The sequence below is a fragment of the Anabrus simplex genome, chromosome 1, assembly GCF_040414725.1.
Source record: "Anabrus simplex isolate iqAnaSimp1 chromosome 1, ASM4041472v1, whole genome shotgun sequence".
In the NCBI taxonomy this organism is placed as follows: domain Eukaryota; kingdom Metazoa; phylum Arthropoda; class Insecta; order Orthoptera; family Tettigoniidae; genus Anabrus; species Anabrus simplex.
In genome coordinates, this window is record NC_090265.1 from 653159134 (window position 1) to 653181021 (window position 21888).

Consider the following 21888-nt stretch of genomic DNA (forward strand, 5'->3'; position numbering starts at 1 on the left):
GGAAAGTGGTGTAAATATCTAAGTGAACAAGTGTGTGTATTTCAGTTTTTTGCTCTATTCTAGGCCCTTTATGTCATTCTGTATGTATTTATTTTGTTGTCCAGTTGTTTTCTCTTTTCTGTAACATTTTAATCATTGTACATTGTTGATGGCTCAATGTCCTGTGGGTGAATGCCATAGTAAAAAAAAAAATATATCTTGTTATTGTATGCTCCAACGTATTTGCATACTGACTGCTCTATCTGAATGGTTCACGATGGTTTAGACGTCAATCCCCACATCGAGTTTCTAACCTGAGCACGACAATACTTCCAAGTACTTAATTATAAAGCGTATACTTTCTTTCAGTTCGGTACGTCTTCTGGAAACGAGCTATTTTGAGCCGACGGTGGAGAGGTATCCAGGACACGTATGTAACATACTATATATAGTTTCCGAAACTTCTAATGCATATTCTCTTCGTTGTTCTTTTCCTGAACGATTCTGAAGTTGATTTCCTTGATTCCGGGACGGGTTCTCTGATCTATCTTGTCCCTGTCATATTTTCTTAATAGTGTCATCCTGATAGGTACCGGTGCCATTCTTTCCTTATTCCGTTTAATTTAATTTTCGTCGAGGACCGATGGTCTAGATGTTAGGCCCCTTTAAATAACAAGCATTATCATCAATTTTAATCCTGATCAGTCGACGTCAGTCAATATCTTCATCACAGAGAACACCAAATTAACCATGATGAAGCAACTGCTACTCTAATCTTGATTCTTATCACCACTCTTTTAGCGTACCCGTACGTATGCTGTTACTACTATTCCCAGTGTATTATACGTTTTCGTCTCCCTGTCCTTTGATAATAATATATCTTCATATCTCGCTAGAGTTAAGTACTTTTTTTTTTTTTTTTTTTTTTTTTTTAATCATGAACTGACTGAAGCAACCAGTTGCAGTACCGAACCCTAGCGAAACTGTCAGGTCCTCTTAAATATTGGGCAGGGATGGGTTTGTACGATTTTGCTTTTAACAGTTTTGTTGTTTTGTAGGCAGAAGATGACACATTAGCTTGTACGGAGAGACGCGATAGGAATTTTGTTGGAGTTCTTTCCAAGAGAGCTCCTATTTCGTCAAGCTTTTCCTCTGTTAAAACAGTTCGTCTCCTGCGCGATTTCTTGTTAAGAATGTACCCGGTGGTGCGGAACTTCTTTACTAATGTACGTACCGTACTCCTATGGGGAGGGAGGATGCCAGGAAATTTGCGAATGAATCAAAAGCGACACTGTATAAGAAGAATGCTTCGCATAGCACAATACAATGAATACACTTTGTTCTACTGTATACATCATTCGTTAAATACACGATTCTTTTTATATTCCTGCAGAAACGACGCTATTTTAAAGCGAACACATTGAACACGCTACCAGTACCACAGGTGTTAAACTAAACGATTCCTGTGAAGCAATGGTTATCGCTACCGTACTGCATTAGATCATCTTAGCCGGTCATGAAGCAATATATCTCTCGGCAAATGAGTCACGTGGCCGCGCTATCGCCTTCCGTGCATGTTCCCCTGACACACGGAGCGAGAAAAAACAAAAACAAAAAAACCTGTATTTGGCTAACTATGGTTATTCATTCTGCTTCTCCCTTGGTACTTAGTACTGTTGGAAAACAAGTTATTTTCTTCAATTTCTTGCTGGCTGATGAGATTCTGACTGAGGACGTTGGCTTTTAACCTAACCCAATGGCACTACAACCCTGAAGGGCCTTGGCCTACTAAACGACCGCTGCTCAGCCCGAAGGCCTGCAGATTACGAGGTGTCGTGTGATCAACACGACTAATCCTCTCGGCCGTTATTCTTGGCTTTCTAGACCGGGGCTGCTATCTCACTGTCAGATAGCTCCTAAATTGTAGTCACATAGTCTGATTGGACCTCGAACCAGCCCTCAGATCCAGGTAAAAATACCTGACCTATCCGGGAATCGAACCTGGAGCCTCCGGGTAAGAGGCAGGCACGTTACCCCTTTTCAGAGTGTTTAAAGGCGACGTCAACATATCCTTGGCTTCCGGCACGTTAAACAACTCCTGCGGAATAAAATTCCGCCATCGTTATTTTTAGTACTTTTAGTACTTTATGTACAGTTGTATTAGTTCATTTTAGCTGCCTGTGGAGACTACCTCCGGTCGATTACGGGTATATCAGTCGTCTTGATGAGTAATACTCAAATGTATTCGAAACGTATATAAGATACATAAAATTACGACACGGTCTAACCCGGACAAAATATATTATAGAAGTTCTCCGCGACGCTTTGAACTTCCTTGTAGTGTTATTTACACCCGACCAGTACTTCCTGCAATCGTCTCTTATTCTCAATTACCCGTTGTTAATATGCGGGATGTTTGGCAGTGGGACAGGGTGTACGCCTGAAATATTTTTGCAGATACAGTTTATTGTTCAGGACGCACACAATTCCGTGATACGTTATTCCTTACCTCTTTGATGTATCTTGTTAAGCATGGTACAAAACGTTGCGCCATCACTGTCAGACAAGAAAAAGAGGTGGATAAAGACAGTGGCAAAAATGCCCCTTGTTTTCCCGAATTTTTTATAATAATCGATATTTTTGTAACAGGTGCTAAAATATTGGACGACATATTTTGGAAGCTTACTACTTCAGTTATATTTATACCATTGAACATTAAATGAAAAATCCACAGCCTGTTTCCAGTCATTCGACCGGGTCAGGAATGGAATGAATGAAGCCCTCATCTAGCGGCGAGGATAGGAATTGTACCGGCTGCCGAAGCCTGTTGCACTTCTCTGGGGCAATGATTAATGGCTGGCATATGAATTGAAATGTTACTGGAATGAAAGACGACAGGGAAAACCGGAGTACCCGGAGGAAGCCTGTCCCGCCACCGCTTTGTCCGGCACAAATCTCACATGGAGTGACCAGAATTTGAACCATATAACCCAGGGGTGAGAGACCGGCGCGCTGCCGCCGGAGCCACGAAGACACTGTTAAACATTAAATAAGGTGAATAAATTTACTTTGTACTTTTTGAAGAAGTTCCTTGTTTCCAACTAGTGTTAGTTCTGTATGTAGCATTGTAGACATGACTAGCCTCGCACCTGTCTTTGTTGGTTTAAGTCACGACTTGGCCCAGGCAGCACCAGCATTCTGAGTACATTTTATCTGTTTGCTTGTCAGTATTGTTAAGGACATTGTTACATTGCTTTGTGGTTTGGGTAGGATGCGGTGGGTCGTAGCTATTTCGAAGTTCTGTTAGAGGTCACGCGACATCACTCGGCTAGTCATTTGATGTAGCGAAAGGCAGCCTGTATACAGCACTGGCTGGACCGGTTTAAAATCTGTGTGCTGTAGAAAGCATTCTTATGGCAACGATGATCTGAGCTTAACGATAAAGTGTCACAATAATTGGGAACTATTATGTTCATTAATCTATTTGTGCACAATGTGTTATGTTTTAAGAGCCATAATAATAATAATAATAATTTCGTGTGGCTATTACTAGCCGAGTGCAGCCCTTGTAAGGCAGACCCTCCGACGAGGGTGGGCGGCATCTGCCATGTGTAGGTAACTGCGTGTTATTGTGGTGGAGGATAGTGTTATGTGTGGTGTGTGAGTTGCAGGGATGTTGGGGACAGCACAAACACACAGCCCCCGGGCCATTGGAATTAACCAATTAAGGTTAAAATCCCCGACCCGGCCGGGAATCGAACCCGGGACCCTCTGAACCGAAGGCCAGTACGCTTACCATTCAGCCAACGAGTCGGACTTTAAGAGCCATTGTAATGCTATACTTAAAATTCGCCGTATATCCTCTTTCCCAAAGGCAAACTAATTACAGATTGAGTATTGTCTGAAGATATTGTCGGCTGTGAGTAAGATTCTGCGGTATAGCAATTCATAAGCGACTTATAATGTTTTGAGTAAGCAAATTTTATCTCTGGTTAATCTTTCATTTTATGTATTTTTATTCTTTTAAATAATAATAATAATAATAATAATAATAATAATAATAATAATAATAATAATAATGAGCAACATCGGCAACGAATGAAGGAACACTGGGCAAAGATCCAAGCCCAGAAAAGACTTCTGAAATAACGTTGCCCTTAGTAGGCCGATACGAACCAATAATAATAATAATAATAATAATAATAATAATAATAATAATAATAATAATAATAATGTTTTTACGACCCACTAACTACTATTATGGTTTTCGGAGACGCCGAGGTGCTGGAATATATCCCCGCAGAAAGTCTTTTACCTGCCAATAAATCTACCGAGACTGGGTTGACGTTTGAGTACATTCTAATACCACCGGACTGAGCCAGGATCGAAGCTGCCAACTCGGACTCGGGAAGTCAGTGCCTTAACCGTCTGAGCCACTCAGCCCAGTTAACAGACAAGCGTTAGTAATAATAATGTTACGTTTTCAGAGCCTAATTTTCGATATTAAGAGTCATAAGACTGAGGAAATTTCCCCTGAATAATCCTGCTTGTGAATATGCTGGTAAGTCTCTCGTATTTGACCACCTTCAGATGTTAACCGATTATGCCGGGATTCAGTCCTGCAACCTTGAGAACAGGCAGCGAGCGCTTGAACCAGCTGAACTACTCAACCAGGCGGTCTTTCGTCCAGCACTTTTTGCCGCACCTTGTTATACCAGATAACGTTAGTCATTCATAATATATGACGAAATGAGGGGAATATTGGCTACAATCGTATTTAATTTCACAGTGCAGTGTATCTGATTGGTTTTATATCTTTACGAATGCAGTATGTTTTTTTTTTTTTTTCCATCCGTTTCTTCCTCTGAAGTCCCAATCTCATTTTATGGCGCCGTCATCGGCTTTCCTGTAACTGCATAGCATTTGGTGATGTTGTTTTGAGGATTCATCCAACCTCTGGGCTAATGACTTACTGTAGCAGACGCCCGGACATAATGCCATGTAGTAACACGACCTGCGTTTGGAGAAAATTGTTTTTATTCCATTGTCTCCAGATTGACTTAGCGCATTATTGTATTTTAAACTTACTGCCATGTTAGAATTCGCATTTATTCCCGGGTATGCAGTCATATTAGAATTAACATTTATTCCCGGGTATCGTAAGTACAATGCAGTTATGCGAAACTACTGAGTTGACTTAAAATACACTTCCCTGCTCTCTGCAGGTCATCGCGTGTCTAACCAGCTATATGTCGGCAACCTTGAAGCGAAGCAATGCATAACAGCACAAATATAAACAGTGCTTAATGAGCAGTTTGACATTTTTTAGCACTTAAGCACAATACTCTAGGACTTTAGGATTCAGTGCATGATTGTTTTGGTCTCTCCAAATTTGCTTTTGTTCAAGAAAGGTTCTTGGAGGAAGTAAAATCTTCGTTTGCGTGGTACATCCAGAAATCCACATATTGAACTGTTCATAGAAAAAGCTAATACAAGGATAAATGCAGTAACGAAGTATGGTCCCGAGGAGTTGTAGTATCTCTTAATATGCAGGCCTTCGGGCTGAGCAGCGGTCGCTCGGTAAGCCATGGCCCTTCGCGGCTGTTGCACAATGGGGTTTGATTTGCAAGATAGCATACTTCGGCTTTGCATTGTTCACCCTGGAAATAAATATGTATGCTACTAAGGTATATTGGTCATTGATTCCACCTACCTATGGTCGACATGAAATGGAATCTCTTCCTGTAGTTGTTCGACAAACATTTATTTCTTGTATTGTCAAACTATTTATTTAGTAAATTTTGTTGGTTTATTTGGAGTGTTGCGTCGGGATTGGAAAGTAAAGAGAGTTGACCAAGAGAGGTCGGATGTGATAGATGAAAATTAGGAGCCTGGTACAAGCAAGTGGAAGCGGTGCCACGTTAAGAGACCACGGGACCACTTTAGTCGCCTCTAAAGACAGGCAGGGCGTACCGCGGGTGTTATTTTACCGTTTCCACCCACGGGCCGATGACCGTGATGTTTGTCCCCTTAAAACAACGATCATCATCAGCATAATAAAGTTTTGTCTTTAACTGTTGCTATAACTAATAATAATAATAATAATAATAATAATAATAATATTTACTTTTCGTCCTACTAACTACATTTACGGTTTTCGGAGACGCCGAGGTGCCGGAATTTTGTCCCTTCGGAGTTCTTTTACGTGCCAGTAAATCTACCGACATGAAGTTGACGTATTTGAGCACCTTCATATACCACCAGATTGAACCAGGATCGAACCTGCCAAGTTGGGGTCTAAGCCACTCAGCCTGGCGTTGCTATAACTAATTTATTTATAATTGTTATTGAAATGCCCCATCAACATGCCTCTTTTTGTTTATAGCTGATAACAACTTAACCCGTGATCCACGCTTCTGGGACATTTCGTACCACGGACATTTCGTACCACCGGACATTTCATACCACTCGACCGGCTGATTACCTGAGAAGTGTCAGCTAATGACTTTAAAATATTGACATTCCGCACCACTTGAAAGAATGTGAAGTATTGGGAACTAAAAACGATATCCTGGTGAATGTATTCATTTGTATATCCATTGTCCACTACTGGAGCAGAAACCTCCGCACGGTGTGACCTTCCGTCGGGCGCAAGTGATCTGATAGGCACATGTGTTAATTCTTATCTCGTATTCGTCATTCGCGGGTACCTATCTACTTCCACCTCTCAGTAGTTTTTGTTTCCACGTAACCTTCAAGCCCATATCGGCCAGTTCATCAGAATCTTTTATTTTACTTACTTGATAATGAAATAATGCAGTAGTTTATAAATATTCACAATAATAGTAATATCTATCCTTACGCTGGTCTGGTACATTGGACCCGAACACGATTTCTATTTCTATTGTTACAGGGTTTATTCCCGTTGTGAGGAAATACTATTTTTTTTAAAGAAATGTTTTAAATTATATTTGTTTCTGATTTCTAAATTGTGTCTGTGACTCGTTGGCTGAACGGTCAGCGTACTAGCCTTCGGTTCAGAGGGTCCCGGGTTCGATTCCCGGCCGGGTCGGGGATTTTAACCTTAATTGGTTAATTCCAATGGCACGGGGGTTGGGTGTATGTGTTGTCTTCATCATAATTTCATCCTCATCACGACGCGCAGGTCACCTACGGGTGTCGAATAGAAAGACCTGCACCTGGCGAGCCGAACCCGTCGTGGGATATCCCGGCACTAAAAAAGCCATACGACATTTCATTGTGTCTGTAAGGTTCATTACGCCCGCTGGCGTGGAAATGAAATTCCAATTTGACGCCAAGTGGTGCAGATTGGCTTGGCGTAAATATTTGGGGATTACGGGAAAACCGTTCGCAGGTAGATAACGACCGAGTGGTACGAAATGTCCTCAAAAATCAAGTGGTATGGAATGTCCGGACACCGTTTCCACAACCCTTCTGTTACCTTATCTACCTCAACCAATTTTGCAGTACCTCCATGCACATTTCCATAGGATATTTTCCTTAATACATATCGTATTAGAAGTGAATGGTATCGTTATTTTCTTGCTTTATGTGCAACAGAAATAATGTCTATTTTAACTTTAATCATTTTCTGATGGAATTCGGTCGTCTTTTCGCCAAGGCGGCTGCTTTCGATTCTGGCCAAAGCTTGTGGTTTTTGGAAATAAAAAATCACGAACCTACGATTCGGATTTCACGTTAAAGCTTGCCATCCTTTAATTTAATTCGACTGCTTGTTATGTGAGTCATGCCTTGTACTCTTCCTTTAAAATCGTGTCAGTTCCGTGCATTGACTTACATACTATTGACTTGTTATTAGCATATGCTTCTTTTGTACGTCATTTCACAATTAATTTTTAGCTGGTAGGAAATCTTCAGTTTGGGTTTCCGGGATATTATCATATGCAATGTTTTTGTTGTTGACAGGCCGATATAGATAGTATCGTAGCGCTGCTCCTCATTTGTGGTGGGTGGGCTTGCGAGCATGCGATGGCGGGGAATGCGAAACTGTTTGCGTGTCGAATTCCGATCTACATGTGACTCAGCACTACCGTACCACTCTTGTTCTTGTTTATTGATTGACCAATATTCAGACATTTTCTGATTACTTTTATTATTCTTTACCATACTTTCACCTACACCTGAATGTGTGAAAATTTTGCTTTGAGGTAATGCTTTGTCACTGTAAGGGTGATTGTTATGCCATTCAGGAGGTTCTTGCAGGAGACACGTTAGCCGGTTCTATGTTGTTGTGTTCCTTGTCACGGGGGACGTGGCAACATCGCCGTGCCGCCGCGGCTGACGAGCTCCTGAGCAGCCATCTTGAATAACGATCCATCTGTGCGGGGAAGCGTAGCTAGCCGATAGAGCGGTGTTGCAGTGCAAGGCAGGGGCGGGTGCGGCATGCCGTCCGACAGTCCTTACGTCTATCAAGGTGACTCAACGGGTCTCAGTCACCCGAGCGCTTAGCGTTGAGTGAGACGTCTTTACTGTGATGCCGACCAGTCAAGCAGTAGTGTTTGGCGTGGCACTATGGTGCTTTGTGTGTGTTGGTGACTGAAAAGTGACCTTGGAGTTTACACTGACTTACCCGAAACGGCAGCTGTTCGGAATTACTGTTACCTATTTGGTGCGTGCGTGGCATTGTTGAGAACAAAGCAACCTAGTGACGTTTTCTATGTTCTCTTTTTCGAACTTATGCATAATAAGGAAACGATTGTAGTGTGATGTTTCGTATGGTAGCGATATTGAACTTAAGCCACGGCGGTATGGCTTTGTTATCCGCTATCATCCATGCAAGTGGATCCAGTCGGCGTGATGCAGGAAGAGTAAAGTAGCACGAGCTTCGACCCACGCTTTCACCGCTACATTTTCTGTAGTGGGTCTGTTCCAAGAACAGTGTGCTCCATCAGGGTGATATCTTGTGCAACAGTGATACCATAACAAGATCAGTCATGCAAACAACGTAAGCATTGCGATTTATAGTTCGAGCGTTAATTCTTTACCTTTCAAGTAATCATGCATGACCGGAAGTGAATGTCAGATTTTTTCTAAAATGCCATTCATCTCAGCTTGCAGTTCTCTTTCAAACTTAGCACGATGAAGCTTTTGGAATAAGGGCGGCAGCTTAAATAATTATACTTCCCACAGACGTACTCAGCTACTAGTGATAACGTGCTGTTGTAACACAAATTCTCTAATTACTTTCTAGTATAATCGAGTGCATTAGTTACAAATTGTCAGATAAACGTTTAAAGGTATTTTCATTTCAGTGAGGAGCATTTCCATTCTTTTTGAAGGAAAGTCATATTATACTGTAAATTATTGGTTTCATTTATGTCGTGGGGAGTGAATACGGAGGGAGTAATTAATTGCTAATTCGAAGAACATCAGGTTTCCAGAGGAGGAGAACTATATACTCTATTCTTCCTCCACCCCTCCTTCCGCCTTTGTCGGCTCGAGCATTCATAATGCCCTCTGGTCTTGCGATTTTTTTTTTTGCACTAGGAAGAGCATATGAATTCTGAAATCATCCAGATGCTTTAAACTCATTCATGTTTAAGAATATGATAGTTTTGGCTTTCTAGTTACTCTAAATGTAATTGACAATATTCTCATTATTTATTAGTGATATTTACGTGGATTTCGTGTTTACTGTGGTAATTAATCTTGATTTTCAAAAGTATTTTCGGTTTAAATTTTCTCGTACCAATGCTTGTGGGCTTCCTCATGTATAATCAACTTCTAATGTATTTGGTGGCATAACAAGCTCTTTTTTCGATCGAAGATGGCGCTCCACCCCCATACATTGTCCTTGACGGTATATAGGGCCTAGCTGGGAAAGACTTGAGACTATTTTGTCCGTCATCCAGTTGGTTCAGAACTTATTCTCATTATTTTGTTGCTATTGCCTTATCGTTTATTTTTCGATCCCGTGCTGTAGTAGTAGTAACAGTACTTGATGCTGGTGTTTTCTTTATGCTCTTCTCCTTTTCCTCGGGTAGATAATATCGATCGATTCATTTATCCACTATGTAGTTACATTTGTGAGTTGTTTCTTTTGGCTAATCCATTGACAGTTGACAACTGAAATGTTCTGAGTAAGTTCTTCTGAGAACATTTACATTTTGCTGGCTTCTGATACAAAAACATATTTTTTAAAATGAAATGAAATGAAATGGCGTATGGCTTTTAGTGCCGGGAGTGTCCGAGGACAAGTTCGGCTCGCCAGATGCAGGTCTTTTGATTTGACCCCCGTTGGCGACCTGCGCGTCATGATGAGGATGAAATGATGACACATACACCCAGCCCCCGTGTAAGCGAAATTAACCAATTATGGTTAAAATTCCCGATCCTGCCGGGAATCGAACCCGGGACCCCTGTGACCAATGGCCAGCACGCTAACCATTTAGCCATGGAGCCGGACAGTAAATAATCTGAGATATCTGATAATATGAGAGCTAAATATCCACGCATTAAAGGACCTCTCCTCATTCAAGGTGGATTTTTTAATAACAGTCCTTACGTCATGCTTGGTTATAACAATGAGTACATGGTAGTGAAAGGAAAAGGAAAGAACAGAAGAGGGATGCGATTTAATTACCTGATTGTGAAGTAGCGGTTCCGGCTTGGTTGTGATGAGATTTTCATGGCTCGTTCCGATATACCGTACATGAGGAACAGGCTGTATCGTCTTTTTTGCTGTGGCTTGAATTCGAATCGAAATTTTCGGATGTACAGCTATGAAATAAGCGTGTTCAGAAGTCTTCTCTTCGCGGCAAGCTTCGTAAAATACCGTGCAGCTCAGGTGATGGAATGAACTCTTTCTCTCCCAGGGGCAGTAAATCCACCGTCAGTTGTCCTTTCAGTGACGGATGTACAGTATTCTGACTGCCTGTTGAGTCGGGGGAGTAAGAGGTGCGCAAAGCGAAGTGAAGAGCTATGCTCGTTTGTATAATACAACCGGGCGGGCATTGGATACCCCTGCCACTCTTGTAACCTCACATATATTTCCATTGTTAATTTAATGAAACTTTTCTTGTCCGCATTCAGTGAGATTTTCTTGTTTTAATGCGAATGTATCTGTCACTCATCTGAACACACTCCGTAAGAGTTACACATGGAACATAATGTATACTGGCATGTTGAATGGTTTTCAACAATGTTAAACGCAGAACTTTGATTTTAGTAAGCATATCCATATTCGTACAAGCACATTTGGAGTATCAGATGAAGGGTCCTACTATCCGTGTAGATTGAGTGAACTTCTGGAGCACATCCCTCTCCAAGAGGTGGACACTACATTTCTCAATTTTTCGACTTAATGACGGAAAATCGAACCCACGTTCTTTCAGGTGAACCAATCTCGGCGCGGCAGCTCCTTCAGTTTGATTGTTCATGTAACATATTTTTACTGAGGAATGGCAATTAATTTAGACAATTCATTTCTGGATCACGAATTGTGAAGATGCCATTCGCACTTGTGGGGAAACATTATAAGTTTGAGATGGCCTAACATCCCGAAATCCCAGCGTAGAGATTGCTTAATAGCCGGCATGAAAGTTTTGTTCTTCAATAACTATTGATTATACCATTATTACCTGGTCTTAATCCTCATCTGCATGGCAGTTATTCATTCCAGCTTTTCGTTAGAAACGACGCTGTAGTGTGATGAATTGATTCCAGGCATATCCTTCAAAAAAGTAATAAATTGCAATTTGGAAATTAATTGCAAACATCTTCCAAAAATGAAACATATGGAATGATTTCACACAGAGCAAGTGGCTGTGCGGTTTGGGTCACGTAGCTATCAACTTGCATTCGGGAGATTGTGGGTTCGGACCCCGCTATCGGCAGCCTTGAAAATAAATTTCCGTAGTTTCTCATTTAAACACCAGGCACATGTTGGGGCTGTACCTTAATTAAGGCCACGGTCGCTTCCTCCCCACTCCTAACCCTTTTTTAAAAATCTCATCGTCGCCATAAGACCTGTGTGTCGGTGCGAGGAAAAACAGTTATAAACAAAAGGAAAGTAATGATTTTTCAGAGCCAGATACTGTGTTAATTCGAACTGTAACATCAACGGCAACCTTTATTCTGAACATGCAGTAAAAAGAGAGATTTTTCGGAGTCAGGACTTCAGTTACAATCGGGCGCAAGGAATTTTCTTCAGCTCTTCTCCAGAACATTGTTTTGTGTTGCATTTCGATCAACTGAAAATTCGCATGACACACTTAACTCGGGGGCGGGGTCGTAAGTTCTTCCATGGCTTTATTCCCGCGGTTGCGAACTGTGTAGGACATGCGGACTTAGCCCTGTTTTACGGCCGGATGCCCTTCATAAATATTAGAGCCGGGCTGAGTGACTCAGACGGTTGAGGCGCGGGCCTTCTGACCCCATCTTGGGAGGTGGTATCTGAAGGTGCCCGGATACGTCAGCCTCGTGTCGGAAGATTTACTGATTTACTGGCACGTAAAATAACTCGTGCGAGACCAAATTTCGGCAGCTCGGCGTCTCCGATATTATTACATCATCATCTATTAGAATCAATAGGAAGCTCTTCTTTGTTCAGTTACATATCCTCAGCTTCTCAGTAAGGCATTAGCGGTTCATATCCTTATTTATGCCTGTAAGATTTTCTAATTAGAAAGTTAGCATTCCATTGGTTCAGATTTAGCACAATGTTGTGGACCCCTTGCCATCTCATGATGTTAAAGATGTTCTCTGTAGTTGATAGCCTTTCCAGGGAGTCAGACTCCTTACATCTCGTTAATATCCATCATATTCTTCTGTCAGTCACACAGTTCGTAATTCAAAAACACTGTTTCCGCTGGTGTAGAGATGTATGTCGTAAGTAGATGTAGTTTTATCATCAGAAGTCTTAAGGTCTTAACTCTCTCCGTTAAGGAGATATTCTCATTTCACTTTGGTGTACAGAGTCATCAGAGTGTCTGGAAAGTCACTTCTTTAAGGAGCCCCACTGTGGATCATCGGAGAATACCGGATCCCAAGATGGCAGGTTCAAACCCCGCAGATTTTTGAAGGGCGGAGAGAAGTCCATTCCGCACTGCATGTAGTACGATGTCGGCATGTAAAATGTGACTAGATCTCTGGTGACACATTTAGTGTTTACTCAAAATTAAAACCCAGCTATGGATAGCTCAACAGATAACCATTTCTCCTTAGTAAAACCGAACATTGACATTGACATGCAGGCAGAGTAGATGGCGTCAGGTAAAAATCCCTGCATGCTATTGCTGAGGTCATACGAGTATTATAATTGTTATTATTTTTCTTCTGAAACCTTGAATGCAAGAGGCCTGTGTTTCTGGGTGTATCTATATATAAAATAAGAGTTTTGTCTGTACATTGCTCAGAATTTGAAAAGAATGGTATTTCTGTATCGATCATGTCCACAGTAACAAGAAAATGCAGTTTTTACTTTTCCGTAATTTCTGTCTGTCTGTATGTATGTACACGCATCACGAGAAAACGGCTGAAGAGAATTTAATAAAAATCGGTATGTAGAGTCGGGGGGTGAGCTGCTACAATCTAGGCTATAAATTATTTTATTCACACTGAGTGAAATTGTAGTTTAGGGGAAGGCCTAAAATTCAATTCTCAAATATTTATATTATATTTTTAGTGGTCATATCGATAAATACTACATAACTAACGTTATATAGAATTAAATTTCTGATCATTTATGCCTTATGAATTTTTACCGTACTGGCTATAACACAGATACTCATTAATTTGGATTTTTGTTGCTAAGTCCATATCAACGCCAAGCCCCGACAAAATGGGTAAACTGAATTTAATAAAAATCGGTATATAGAGTTGGGGAATAAGAAACTACAGTTTCAGCTATAAACAATGTTATTCACCCTGGGTGAAATGGTAGTTTAGGGGAAGGCACCTAAAATTTAATTTTTAAATACCTATGTTCTTGGTCTTATGGAAAAGTACTACATAACAAAAGTTATAGAGAATATTATTTCCGATCATTTATGTTTTATTCAGTTTCACTGTACCGACTATGATAAGAGTGGTATTTCAGAACTGGAAGGCAATTAATAATGTGAAGGCCTACAAAATCAAAAGCGCGTAACATAGATCAACAATAACATTACACTGACTGTTGTTTGTTGCAATGTTCTTTGTGTCTTATGCTGACATTCAACTCCGATAGATGGGATTACTGCTGCGTACCGAGTATAACAGCCTAACTGAATATTGGTGGGGAAATAGCTGAGGAGTTAGATAACTTTCTTCTTTAGCATGCCAATCCTCTGGTTCATACATTTTCTGATACTGCTGGTACGTAACACGCTGGTTCATCATAGTGTGCCAGCTATTCGATACCTACTCTGACGCGCTGTTTTGAATGAGTAGTGTGCGCACTTAAGTCATGGCTCAGTTAGTAGTAGTAGTAGGAGTAGTAGTATGAACTGGTCTGGAATTACAATTTAGCCCTATTCCAAATTATAGTACCACAATTCACTAAATAACTCAAAATTCAACCCTGAAAAGAGCCGTTTCTTAGGAAAAGCTTCTTCCTCTTCACTTTCATTAAATCTACATTAATTTTATTCCAAATTAGCAGCAAAGATGTGGTTTCTTCTCTGGCCTGGAGGAAAAATTGCCTCCACGTCAGATAGTTCTTTCCCCCGCCAGTGTAGTGAATTGAGATTTTCCGACTCATCGGGCACTCCCAGGAAACAGATACTGGTAAGTAAACGTGCATAGTTTTTGCCCTGGGACTATCCACTATTTGAACCCCCCCCCCCCCCCCCCCCCCGCCAAAAAAAAGGACGAAGGTTGTTCACGGATCACGGATGTCTGCGTCTTGGTCATTCCAGCTCTGTAGCTTTGGACTGTTAGTTCGGCAGCATAGTACTGTTCGTTAAAAGTGAGAAAATGTGTGGTTTTTCATTTGATCGAGTATTTCATATGAAGGCATTGCTTTTAATCACGCCATTCCTACTGATGTCATTGTAATGACCCATGTTCATTTCAGTTGGGAAAACCACTGAGAGAGTCTTTCTGAGAATCTATAAAGGCAGGCGGAGAGTGAGTGTCTGCCATTATAATGAAAATCCCCAACCTGATTGAGAATGACGGTAGGCAAGCTGGCTTACCATTACAATGAAAATTCCCTAACCCAGTCTTCATATGAGAAAAGACGTTGGGGACTTGCCTGTCGTGCTTCTAGGGCAAATTTAAGAGCTATGCAACTTAATAGGAATTTCCAATAATCCTCCTCCCTCCCTGCTTTTACTGCTATTTGCTACCTGCTGAAAATAGACTAACACTGAGAAATATTCCTTCCACAAAAAGACACACCTATCTGTAGCAGTAGTAATACTGCACATGGAACTTGTATACAGATACTGTAGAATTCTGTGGAATGACAAAAGTATGACTTTTAAGGCAAATTAAATGCCTCTCAATTTCCTTCAGAAGACTTACACATAGTTAGAAATCAGAATAAAGTTCATAGAACAAATATGGTTGTCATAGAAATCTGCCCCTTAAACATGATATTTCATTTAGACAATTTGTACAGTCCATGAAAAGGATACAACTTGGTTCATAGACTAGGTTATAAACGTTTTTTTTTTAAAAATCAAAATCGGCTTTCAGCATATTAGGTTGCATTACATACGTGTATTATGTGTTGAAGAGATGTTATGTACAGAACAAATATGACCTAAATCACCATAGCTCAGTGGTTGAGCAACCAATGCAAAATTGGGAGTTTGTGGGTTCGGATCCCATTGGTGTCTGGTTGGCCATTTTTGTTCTGTTCTTAACATGTACTACATGCACGTAACATGACCTAATATGTTGAAAGTCGATTTTGATTACAATGCAGTCGTGAATATTCAATATTCATTAAATGTTTTTTCATTGCTTTTGGCTTGAGAAAGTCATCTGTAACATTTATTGTGGGAGAGAATCAAGTGTGTGATTAGCAGCTATGTAGTATTACAAAACTTTGGTTTATATCTGATGGTTTCTTCACCTAATAAACATCTCATATTACAAGGTTTCATCATATAATCATTGTACTCATGCCATGATGTCATCGGGCACTTTCTTATGTCTCAAACATTCCCATATATGCCTGCGTGGTACATGGTCATATGCTTTCTCGATGTCCAGAAAAACACTTCTCATAGAGCATTCTGGTTGCAAAAATAACTATTGAAGAAAGATAAATTACTGAAGAATTTCTTTGTTGATTTTGGAACTGTCTGTAATTGTATGGGGAGTTTCATTCATTCATTGGATGGAAAAATTTATCCTGCTTCTGTAATTTGAACCATTGAAAGTTGACTGGCCTGTTTCTCAATTTATACATTTAAGTAATTTAGATAAATATTTTAAAATAAAAATTTCCAGTATATATTTCATAATTACAATATCTTTCTTGTGATTACCTTCAACACCATAAAATTTGGTACCTTTTGTCAGTTAATTTTTTAATTCTATGTTTTAGGGAACGTCGTGAATTAGAGGCTCGAGAACTGGAGAAACAGCATAAGGAACGGGAGAAGGAGAGGTTGGAACGTGAGAAACTAGAAAGGGAGAAGCAGATGGAGCGTGAGCGAGAAAGATTGGAGCGGGAACAGGAACGTGAACGCTTGGAAAAACAACGTGCTACAGAACAGGCTGTTCACAAACATTTTGAGGAGTCTCTTCGCCTAGCACAACAAAAGGTATTGTACTGTTATTAACTCTCAGGCATGGGTGCTAGAATAGGATATCAGCATCATCATCATTTCTTTGCTCCAGCAAGCTGGGTGCAGTTGTGTACGAGCCTCCTCCTGTTTGTCCTATTCATCCACAGATGCTGCTCATATATTGTGATGCCAGCTCACATCTCTAATTTCAAGGTCCTTCAATATCTTTTTCCCAAAATCACGAGGTCTTCCTCTTGGTCTCTTCTCGGGAACATTGTGGTCAAAGTATGTTCGAGGAGTCCTGTTAGGGTTCATTCTTTTCATATGACCATACCATTGCAATCTCTTCACTTCTAGAGTCTCCAGCAAGCTTCTTTCCAATCCGAGCGTTTGCCGGATATCCACATTTCTAATTTTATCCATTTTTGTTTCTTGTAGACAAGAACAGAGGAACTTCATTTCTGTTGCCTGAAGACGACTCTTTGTTGGTCCAGTAAGTGTTGTTGCTTCCAGGCCATACGTCAATATAGGTACTAGATATACAGTATTTTGTACAAGCAGATCTTGAAAACTAACGGAAATGTTTCATCCCAAAGTATTTGACGTACAGCATGATAGAATTTGGAAGGTTTCTGTATTCTGTTGCTAATCTTTTGATGTATGGTATTGTCTGATGACAGAACACTACCTAAATACTGGAAGTTGTCTACAATATCCATCTCCTCATCTCCAATTCTTAGATGAACTGTTGGAGAGTTTCTACTCATCACCGAGCCAACTGTCTTCGTTTTGCTGATTTTGAGACCAAAGGTTGTAAAAGTTTCATGCCAGAGATCTAGTCTAATTTGTACTTCTGCTTCTGTCTCGCCCCATACCATTACATCATCATCAAAAACCAAGGCATTAGTTGTTGGATCCTTTCTTTTAACCGCTTTTAAAACTTCATCCATTATGATTATGAAGAAAAGTGGTGAAAGACAACTTCATTGCTGGACTCCACTCTTCATTTCGAACCAACCTGACCTTCCATCCTGGATCTGGACACAACACTTGGTTTCATCATATAATCATTGTACTCATGCTATGATGTCATCAGGCACTTTCTTATGTCTCAAACATTCCCATATATTCCTGCGTGGTACATGGTCATATGCTTTCTCGATGTCCAGAAAAACACTTCTCATAGAGCATAGGGCATTCTGGTTGCAAAAATGAGGTCTATAGTTGATCTATTAGGTCTAAATCCATGTTGTTCCTCCTCAAGTGTAGGTTCAACATATTTTCTAATCCTGCTCTCAAGGATGGATTTGTAGATTTTGAGGCCATGTGACAGCAGAGTTATACCTCTGTAGTTGGTACATTTCTTTTTATCACCTTTTTTCAACGATGGGAAGATGACTCCTTGCTTCCAGTCATTGGGTATTACATTCTCTTTCCAGATTCTATTTAGTACCCTGTACATCCACTATTGTCCAACCTCTCCTAGTGCTTTGATCATCTCAACACTTAATTATCTGATCCAGTTGATGTGTTGTTTTTCAGCTTAGGTATTGCTGTCTCTACTTCCAACCATGTCAGACTAGTGGTATTTGTGCTGCCAAAATCATAAGGTTCGTTGTCTAATGGAATGACATTTTCATAACAGTTCAGCATTCAAAGTGCCTTTGAAACTCTTGTAATATTTTGGTCTTATCCCTAGTCACCTACAGATTGGATAGATTTATTTTGAATTCTTCTATTCATAACAGTACTGTATAAGAGTTTTTTTATTTCCATCCTGCATTATTTTGGTAGCCAGATCTTCCTTGCATTTCTGCTTTTCAGCTACAATCAACTGTTTGACCTGTAATTTTTTCTTTCTGTAAAGTGACAGCTTCTCCTCCATTTCATGTTGATCTCCCAGTGTTCTTGCTTGATATAACTTCTTGCGAGGTTTCTGTCATTGATAGCCTTTTTAACATAATCATTCCACCAGGCAGTTTCCTTAGGTTTTCTTATTTGACTCTGTTGTCTACATGTTTTTTCTTTAGAGTATCCCACTAGAATAGCATAACCAGTAAGAAATGCAGTTTGTGTGGTCACCTGCATTGTAGATGTCTTTTTCTCCCTAAAAGATATCTCCAATTTCGAAGAGATACAATTTGTCAAATGTTTCAGAAATAGGTTTACCATACATGACTCATGCTACATCCTAATTTTGTGGGTATGGTCTGTAGTCCTGTTTATTGTTTTGTTACCATATGTTATATTTCATCACTCTAAAAGCCAGACCAACTCCAAAACTATATTTGTTTAAAACTGCTCACTCTACCAAAAGTTAATGTGACTGATCTTGATAGCTGCAGTCGCTTAAGTGTGACCAGTATCCAGTATTCGGGAGATAGCAGGTTCAAACCCCACTGTCGGCAGCCCTGAAGATGGTTTTCCGTGGTTTCCTATTTTCACACCACGCAAATGCTGGGGCTGTACATTAATTAAGGCCACGGCCACTTCCTTCCCACTTCTAGCCCATTCCTGTCCCATCGTCACCATAAGACCTATCTGTGTCGGTGCAACGTAAAGCAAGTTGTATAAAAAAAAGTTATGAAGGTGTGAATGAAGTACACAAAGACAGGGTATAATGAAAGGAATTATATTTATATAATTTTTCCTGCAAAACAGGTTTATCAAGGTTTTTTTGCTTTGCGGAAAGCTTAGAAACGCCAAGGCGAGTAAATTAACAAGTATTGGAACTTCCGTAAGGCTCCGTAGTCCAGAGAAGTTAGTTGCAATAACAGTTGAAAGAGCAGTGTTGTGTAGGCACGACTCACTTGTGATGTCTTGAACATCGCAGAATGTATATAAAATTATCAGACTGTGTAATTAATTGGAAAGATGTATATATTTAATTTATTGTGGGCCATTCCAAGTGATTATGCTTTTATATAGGGATTTTAGTCATCTATTTCACATTATCACCTCATTTCTTTGTATCATGGCAATAACAAAAAATGAACGAGTTAAGTTTTGAGTAAGTTATTACAATATCACCCGTATTAATAGCTTGCAGTAAATTTCCATTAGCCCGAGGTCAGGCAACTGGACACACCATTCTAATTTTAGCCCTTTACCAGGAAAAGAACATAATCGAGATTGAAGAATTTCTTAGTCCCCTCCATATTCTGAAGAGACCGTTAGAAATTTTTAACTCCTACTTTTCGAACTTTGCTACATGACGCTTACGAAATGCACAAACTTTCAACCTATGTGCATGAACGTTACAAAACAAGATAATGGATATACAGCAATGGAAAGAAGATGGGATAGAATGTCACATGTTACTGGATCATGTGATATGGTAGAAGGAAGGAGATTTTGGAGCCTATATGCATCCAGGACAAGAGCTCGAGAGCATCTGAATACCTCAACGTCGGAAGGTTGTAATACAAGAACATCTTAACATCTCAGCTGCTGAACGTCTTAGCGCCTGGTGGTCATGATGATAGAGGAAGGAGGTCTTACGCGTCTTACTTATTATACGAGGTAACAAGAGGAGGTTTAGTTTACAAGTTCACTACACATCTGAGTAGAGCACTACTCAAAGTTGCTCTCATTGAGAACTGGCTATCTCATTGACGAGACATAAGGTTAGCAGGAGACCGGTTTTTGACTTGTCTGGAACAAGAGATAATTTGGTTATATCTTTAGTTACACTGCATTTCTGTAATAGGGAAGAATACAAGTGTATTCTCTCCATGAACGCAACCGTAGGTGGTTTTGATATTGAAATTAGGGATCATTACCGCATTATGTAATGAGTATTGTAGGAAGGGTTAAGGTCAGGAAAGTCGTCCAATTAGTGGGCAATGCATGAATCGGAAATAGGACTGGTACTTGCAACAGCAACTGGTACAATGGTAGCACGAGAGGATCATCAAACAACAGCTCCTACATCGAACGTGTCCAGATACCAGAATCTGCAAATGGTGAGCTAATGGCATAAATTACTGCAAGTCTCCACGTATCAGTTCATTTTATTAAATTTTCGAAACAGACTTTCAACGTATTAGGTCGTGTTACGTACATGTAGTACGTGTTGAAGAGATTTTAAGTACGGAACAAAAATGGCCAGCCGAACACCAGTGGGATCCGAACCCACAACCTCCCGACTTCGCGTCGGTTGCTCTACCAATTGAGCTATGGTGGCCTAGGCCATCTTTGTTCTCTTTGAAAGGATCTGAGCTACAGGTCTGGCACTGCTGTTAGCACACTGTAGAGTGCGTTTAACTCGCCCGTTGTGGGGCATGTCAATGAATATTGAATTTTCATGACCACAGTGCCAGACCTGTAGCTCAGATCCTTTCAAACAGAACAAAGATGGCCTAGGCCCCCATAGCTCAACTGGTAGAGCAACCGACGCAAAATCGGGAAGTTGTGGGTTCGGATCCCACTGGTGTCCGGCTGGCCATTTTTGTTCTGTACTTAACATCTCTTCAACACGTACTACATGTACGTAACACGACCTAATACATTGAAAGTCTGTTTCGATTACAATGCGGTCGTGAAAATTCATTATTACATATTATTTCATTGTTTTTCTTTTGTGTCCGTAAGTTCAGTTTTTGTAAATAAACCGTCACGTTTGTCATCCTAATAAATTATTTTTTAAATTTGTACTTTCAAAATTCTTATTAACAATCCTTTATTTCCTAGTTTAAATGTACTTAATTGTTCGTGTTCTGTCACCCCACCTCTGGGAGTATCTAGAGTCTCATTATTTATTTATTTTAATTATCAACTATCGTCTTCAAGCCATAAGTATGAAGGCTGGTGCCCAAGGGATATTGTTTATGGAGAGGGAAATGAGCGAGTATTTATTTATATTAAAATTAAGGTGACCTGGCACGTCACACACTGTATGATATTATTTGCATGTGAACAGAGTGTTATTAAATGCAGTCAGCATCATGCCAAGCTGTTTTGTGTCAGGTTATAAATCTTAAGGCACATTAATCCTAAGGTTTTTTTAAAGATGAATGTTTGACAATGCAGCTTTTTAGCACGTCAGTTGTGATAATTCAGGTGTTTTATAGAGCACTCGGTGTGCATGGCTCCGAAAACAGATGGACCTGCAATATTTACATGAGATATGAACAGCATTTTCAATGCTATGGATTTGAAATTGCCAATTGAGCGGGCTCCAAGTTGATGACAAGTGTCA

General features: G+C 40.2%; 1 protein-coding gene across 1 annotated transcript in view; it reads left to right on the plus strand.

Annotated features, from left to right (window-relative positions):
- The window catches only part of Kdm3 (Lysine demethylase 3), a 294533-nt gene that overhangs the window by 207073 nt on the left and 65572 nt on the right, over positions 1-21888 (plus strand). Inside the window, exon 6 of the mRNA XM_068229839.1 lies at positions 16505-16724. Coding sequence (XP_068085940.1) covers positions 16505-16724 — 220 coding nt within the window. The remainder of the gene's footprint in view (positions 1-16504; positions 16725-21888) is intronic.